Source organism: Physeter macrocephalus, chromosome 7, assembly GCF_002837175.3.
Source record: "Physeter macrocephalus isolate SW-GA chromosome 7, ASM283717v5, whole genome shotgun sequence".
NCBI lineage: Eukaryota > Metazoa > Chordata > Mammalia > Artiodactyla > Physeteridae > Physeter > Physeter macrocephalus.
In genome coordinates, this window is record NC_041220.1 from 79,302,189 (window position 1) to 79,309,649 (window position 7,461).

A 7,461-nucleotide genomic window follows, 5' to 3' on the forward strand; every position below is an offset into this window, starting at 1 on the left:
CTCCAAGAGCAAAGTATATAATGCTTGACCCTTAGTAAATTCTCAGTTCCTTCTTTCTCATTTGTCAAACCACAGGACAATTAAATATACCCTGATAAAAAAAGCAAATAGTAAACTGGGTAGAGGTGTCTGATATTTAAAATAATACAAATATTACTAATATTATCAAGCCACCCGCCACTAAGAAAAAAATTAATTCTAACCAACAATGGAACAAAACTGTCCACATTTTCACACAATTCCAACCTTACTTCAAAAATATAAAGAGAAGTACATGGTTTTAGCTATTTAAAATAAATAAAGAAAAATCTTGTTTCCTTTGGCATCTTTAGAAAGTAACTAAACTACAACAAAAGGAGGTGATTGTATAAAGAAATTTATACTTAAGCAAACATATAGGGGAAAAAAACAGCAACTTGTGTTTAGTATGCAATAAAATCAACTACAAGAGTTTACTATTGATTAGGAAAGCCTTACAAGTTTTTGGAAGAACCTCCACATCTTAACATTACAATATATTTAATAATGGTTCTTTTATTGCTTCTAAGATTATTGAGAAGTCAAATGAAATTATGCTGAATTTACGGTTCAAAACTATTTTCCAAACACTTAACCATTATAATTTAGGATAAGTAACACTTGAAGAAAGCAAACCTTTTATAATATGACTTTCAGTATACAGCCTTACTTTAATTCATTCTGATTCCATTACATTTTTGTTATTTTTGCATTGGTCCTGAATATGTAATAAGAACTGTTTCTATGTATAGAACAGCCTACACAAATCCATTTCACCCTTCATAAAATGGTCACATTAGTGTTTGAGCTTGCAAAACTAATAATTTTCAAACTTTTGAACTTAGAATGAAATGTAAGTTTAATACGTATAGAAAGTCTGACTATGTACAAGAGAAGGTAAAGTTTTCAATTCTCATATTATCAGAAACATCATAAAGAAAGCTAGATTTATAACACACTTCTATTCCTATGTGCATCTGAAGTATGTACAGTAAAACACCAACACAGCTTTCATGTGTCAATGGGGGGAAATGCAAGCAAGAGTGACTTTTAAAGGATCTGATAAAGCAATCTCTTATAAAGCCAAAATTAGGCTTAAAAAACTGCTAACAGTTGATTTCACCCTTGCAAGTTATCAAAGAAAAATTTCATCAGTTTAAAAATAGAAAGATGTTAAATTCACTGAAAAATTAAGCTGGGTTCTTTCATTAAATCTGGGAATACTGCAACATCAAGTTTTTACTGTTTTTGCAAGAGAAACGAAACTGGCAGCTCCATTTTTACATTATTACTTACTTATATATGAAAGTTCTAAGAGTGAAGAATTGTGACAAAACATTCCAAATGGACAACCTAAAAATGGAGCAAGGGATACTGTCCCTCAGCACATTTCCCCACCGAATAGAGAAATTTATTATTAGAATATTAGCTGTGTGTGGTAAGAGGGGAAAAACAGATATGGTGTCCCAGTCTGCTGACAAGGACAAAAAGGCTCTGAATAGGTCACCACCTTCAATTCTGAATAATCTCATATTTAAGAATTCTCAAATGCTTAAAATGGTGGTCTTTTCAGCTACCCATCCTAAGAAGTCAAGTACAAGCATGCAAGTAAATTCACAGGCACAGAGGATCCATGTTAAAAACAGTTAAGGTAGCTGTGATGCAACACCAACAATTTGAATGGCCCTGACACACTCAAAATATTATCTTAATTATTCAACGAAATCCTGAAGCAAACTCTTGCTAGTCTTGCTACACTGCTAAACACTAAAGTAGCATGTTTTTTCCATGGTTTTAGCTTAGCTCAAAGAATTTTTACACTATTAAGTAAGAAAAAAATTAAAGTATTTCCCCTTTTTAAATTTACAGAGACGTTTAATTAGCTTTATTTACAGAGCAGAGATTTTTTTCAGTCTCCAATGGTGCCTAGATAACATCATTAGGCAAGAATGCCAGTTTAAAAGAAATCTACGCAGAATCCTAAAAATAACAGATGTTGATGCTCCTCAAGAAGGGGCAAGCTTGACTATATCAGCAGCTCTATGTCTCAGTTACTCAGAAGCAATTCTGTTGCAGTCTCTACATCCCAAGATTTTGAAGACAAGGCCACTATTACTGCATTCTGTAGAAAAGAAAAGGGGACAAAATAAATAAATAAAATCTCAAGGAAATATTTTTAAAATACTGCATCACCCACTGTCTTTATATTAAGAAACCACACCTTGTTTTGTTCATTTTTAAGTTACCTTGCACTTCATAAAAAGAAGCTTCTAAAACCAATGACTGGAATCAGCCAAAAAAAAAAAAAAGAAAGATCACTGGTTTTAATAACAAAGTTTGCTTATCAAAATTAGATTTAGGGTATTTTTTTGAGCCACTTTTGTCAGCCAAGGATTTGCAGCAATAATTTAATGAATAAGTAAAAATCAACATGCCTTTATGTACTTACCCTATCAAAGCCCATAGCACATAGGTTTTCTATTTTTTTGGTGTATTCTGGACTAGAAACTGGTGCTCCAGCATACACATGTGCCCAAAGTCGAGCTGTCTGTTTGAACATTTCGGGATTTTGTTTGCACTGATTTGCTACTACTGCATCTTGTGGATCATCTGGTTCTGCAGCTGCCAGTAGTGCTTGCAATGACAGTAATACCATGCGGAGAGTCATTGCTGCTGCCCATTGATCTTTCAGGATATCCAAACAAATAGCCCCTGTGATGGAACTAATATTAGGATGCCATATTTTAGTGATAAACTGGATCTTAGGGGGATTAAATGGATATATTTCTGGTATTTTAATCTCTAGTTGATATCTTCCTCCTTCATATGGTGTGTCTGGAGGTCCTGCTATTTCTCCTCTTAATTCTGTGAAATTCTCATCTACAAGATCTACTTTAATTTGATTTTTGCTCGTCTTAAAAATAAACAGAAAATAAATGTTAGTTATATCAGCAAGAAAAAAGCCTATTTTTATTAAAGTATTACCTATAAAAAAGTGCTCCAGCATACACATGTGCCCAAAGTCGAGCTGTCTGTTTGAACATTTCGGGATTTTGTTTGTACTATAGGGGGGAAAAAAATTGATTGGCATGACAATGCAGTTATAATATTCAATATAGTAACTTATCTCTTAATTGCCTAAAAACCTGATTTTTCTAAGTAAAATGTAAATAAATGTACATTCGATTTTTAAAATGTGACTGATTCACTTTCCACTGCAAACAAACTATGTCACTCAAGAAAAGACTGTTTAACCTGAAGCTGTGATTCACAAGTTGCACTGAGGAAAGAAAAACAAAAATAATGTTTATCAACTTTAATCTCCAATTTCAACAAAGTAGCAGAAAACTAATACTAAATAGAGTTATTAGAGTTGTCTCTAAACACTGTGCAGTGGCAAACATTATAGATATAAACGGAATTACTAGCTTCTAAAATTATGTGGACATTAATAAATGTGACCAACTTCTGTATTGATCATAGCTCAGGCTAGAATACAACTTGACTTTGCTGTTTTGCTAGAGCTGTATTAGTGTACGGTGATTTAAGAAAACCCCATATGCAAAGTCCTAACTTACAGCACATGTTTTGAGATGATTATGAACTCACCATACAGTACTTTTTAAAAGGTATGATTTTCCATATGCATTGGAAAGAAGTAAATTTATTCTCAAATATTCTGGGACTACCATTAATTAATAAAGCCAAGTATAAATTAAAAATATTAAATTCACTTTAATATTTTTTCTTAAGATGTTTTTATACACATTAAATATTTCTATACATTAAAATGATAAATCTAGTTTCTACCATTATTAAAAGGAAATAAGTCAAACTACTGAACAGAGTTAGAAGAAAACTGAGTCCAACCTCAACCTTTGAGGCTCAGAACTCAACAGGAAATCAAAGCTGGAACTCAAGCCATGTTTCTGACTATCAAAAATGAATGGGGGCTTCCCTGGTGGCGCAGTGGTTGAGAGTCCGCCTGCCGATGCAGGGGACGTGGGTTCATGCCCTGGTCAGGGGAGATCCCATATGCCGCGGAGCGGCTGGGCCCGTGAGCCATGGCCGCTGCGCCTGCGCATCTGGAGCCTGTGCTCCGCAACAGGAGAGGCCACAATGGTGAAATGTGGTTTTCCTTCCACAGGCTGCAGAATTGTAGTTCTTCTTGCTTCTGCTAAATGTTGACGATTGCTAAAGAACATGCCCATTTTCACCACACAAATTAGGTAATTCTAAACCAGTCTTTTTCAACTGGGTTCCTCATTTTAACCACAGAACAGAGAAAATTACTAAGTATTTTCTCAATTTCCCCAAGGATGGTATATAAATAGTACCATCCTGGATGCTTAGGAAAAAAGTTAATTTATTATCAACAACAAATGTCGTAAGGAAATGTGTCTCACACAGTGTGGTTTCTTCAGCCGGTAGCAGCAAAATCACTTGGGAACTTCTAAGAAATGAACATTCTTAGCCCTGTCCCAGACCTACTGAATCAGAAATTCTGGGGTGGTTTAACAGATATTCCAAGTGATTCTGATGCAAGCTAATTTTTGAGAAATACTACTTTAGTGCATTACAGCTTAAAGCGAATTGAGAAAGGCTGTTCTAAACCAATAAAATTAAACCAGTATCACAAACATGTCTATATTTTACCTATTAGAGAAAAACTATAATACAAATGGTTCTTCATCTAAAATGCTATCGAAATTGTCATTTATATTAAATTCCACAAAATGCAAACTAATATATAGTGACAACAGATCAGTGGTTGCTGGGGAATGGGGGAGCAGGAAGGGTGGGAAGGAGCAATTACAAAGGGACACTCACTAGGAAACTTTTGGATATGTTGGTTATGTTCGCTACCTTGATTTGTGATAGCTTCATGGACGTATCTGTAGGTCCAAACTTATAAAATTGTGAATTTTTAATGTGGGCAGTTTAAGATAAATCACAACTCAATAAAGCATTTTTAAAAGTTGTGTTTAAAAAAACAAAGCTATGAGAATAAAAAATTTTATTGATCAACTTATCCTTTTAGAGAAGCTACAGAAATAGGGAAAACTTTGGTTATGACGTTTTAAAATTAGGTGAAATGCTAAACTAGCATTGAAAAGAGAATAAAATTTTAAAAACTTTTTCAACCACTACATAGTTATATGACACGGAAATTTTTTTTTTTTTTTTGCCACACTGCACGGCACATGGGATCTTAGTTCCCTGACCAGGGATCAAACCTGCGCCCCCTGTCTAAGCACTCTAAGGCAAATAATAGTAGAACACATTAACAAGGATATACACAACATAAGGAGTGACGAACTTTTCAAAGGAAAGAAAGAAGTTTCTAAGAGGAAATGTTTTCTTAGGCAGAGGAAAAATGGCAGACTGGGTGAAATGACATGTAGGAATGACACCATCTTGAACAGCGTGAGTTTGAAGAACAGTAAGAATTTAGGAGATGAAACTGCGTTTATAGACAGTTCAAATCATGGAGGAACTCTTCAAACTAAACAATTTGGACTTACCAAGTAGGTGATAGTAAAGCTACTAATAGGTTTTTAACAGTAAAGTGAAATAAGATTTACACTTTATAAAGCTAACTGCTATCAGTGTAGAATATGAAGGAAAGAAGAGGCTGAGGTAGGGAGCTCCATCAGAGCAAATGAGAAATTTTTAAACATGTGAATTAAGGCAATCAGAGAAGTATTACGACAGAGAGATACTGGGATACGAGAGAACAGGAGACATAGAGAAGTACTCCAAGTCTGTGACTGGGATATATAAATAAGCTGATTATATTACAGAAGGATGAACAGGTTCACAGGTTTAAGATTCTGCATTCAGTTTTGGGAATGCTGTACTAAGGTACCCATGGAATATTCATATAGAGCTCTCCACTTCCAAACAGGCTCTTGGGCTCAGGACAGAGGTCAAGCCTGAATATTGTTATCAACATACAGGTGGTAACATCAGCGTGGATATGATCATCCAAGTGGGAGTATATAATGGAAAGTGAAAGAAACAATGTAAGAACTGAGAAAGTATATTTAAAAGGGAGGAGAGGTAATTCCTTGGTGGTCCAGTGATTAGGACTCTGCACTTCCATTACAGGGGGCACAGGTTCAATCCCTGGTTGGGGAACTAAGATCCCGCAAGCTGTGCAGTGTGGACAAGAAAAAAAACAAAAAACAAAAAACAGAGGGCGGGGTGGGGGAGGGCAGCAGAGTGGAGAAAGAAGAGAAACAACTGTAGGAAGTAGGAGGGAACAACCACAACTACGAAGACAGGAAAAGAGAGTAGTATCTCAGAAGTCAAGAGGAGAAAAAATTTCTAGGTTAAAAAACAAACAAAAAAAACAAAAAAACACAAGGCTCAATAAATCCTAATGGTTTAGAGCAGGGGTCCCCAACCCCCAGGCTGCGGACCAGTACCAATCCTCGGCCTAACTGTTAGGAACCGGTCCGCACAGCAGGAGGTGAGCAGCGAGCGAGCAAAGCTGCACATGCCGCTCCCCATCGCTCGCATCGCCACCTGAACCATCTCCACTCCACCCCCCACCCTCCGCCACCGGTCCGTAGAAAAATTGTCTTCCACGAAACCGGTCCCTGGTTCCAAAACGGTTGGGAACCACTGGGTTTAGAGTATGGGTTGGCAAACTTTCTTAAAGGACCAGATGATATTTATTCAGGCTTTCAGACAATATTGTCTCTGTCATAATTATTCAATTCTGCCACTTGTAGCTGTAAACAAATGGGGGTGGCTATGTTCCAACAAAACATTATTTACATAAACAGTCAGTCTGGCTGCAATTTGCTAACCTCTGCCTTGGAAATCAAAGATCACAACTGAAAAATATTTATTCCATTTGGCAATTACAAGGTTTCTGATAACCTTCACACCATGCAACTTCAGTGCCAGTTGGAGCTGATTAACATTATCATCAGGGAAGGATCATCACTGAATTAAGAGACAGATAAATGGATACACACATGATAAAGCACATGAAGTAAAATGTTAATCACAGAATCAAGATGGTAGGTAGATATGTGGGTATTCACTGTGTAATTCTTTCAATATTGTGTGTTTGAAAACTTCATAATATGCTAGGAAAAAAGCATCTACCATATAAACAATTAAACTACTGTGCTAAAAAAATCACAAAATAAGGTTTTCACTATTACATCTGATACAATCATCTCACAGCAAGAAAGGAAACCATTTCCAAATATACTTTCAATAGACGTATGCTTCTGTTCTAACCACTTCAAACCACTAAAGTAAACACTCATAGGTAAGTACAAGAAAGTCTTTCAAAAGCAGCTACCTTACCTGATTTGCTACTACTGCATCTTGTGGATCATCTGGTTCTGCAGCTGCCAGTAGTGCTTGCAATGACAATAATACCATGCGGAGAGGCGTTGCTGCTGCCCCTTGATCTTTCAG

The 7,461-nt window shown here is 35.9% G+C and overlaps 1 protein-coding gene across 1 annotated transcript in view; it reads right to left on the reverse strand.

Moving 5' to 3' along the window:
* Positions 1-1,865: 1,865 nt before the first annotated feature.
* Positions 1,866-7,461, reverse strand: part of UBE2K (ubiquitin conjugating enzyme E2 K) — a 94,163-nt gene continuing 88,567 nt past the window's right edge. The window contains exons 6-8 of the mRNA XM_028492561.2: positions 3,004-3,081; positions 2,468-2,939; positions 1,866-2,140 (exon numbers count right to left, since the gene is read on the reverse strand). Of these exons, the coding sequence (XP_028348362.2) occupies positions 2,066-2,140; positions 2,468-2,939; positions 3,004-3,081 (625 nt within the window). The 3' untranslated portion in view covers positions 1,866-2,065. The remainder of the gene's footprint in view (positions 2,141-2,467; positions 2,940-3,003; positions 3,082-7,461) is intronic.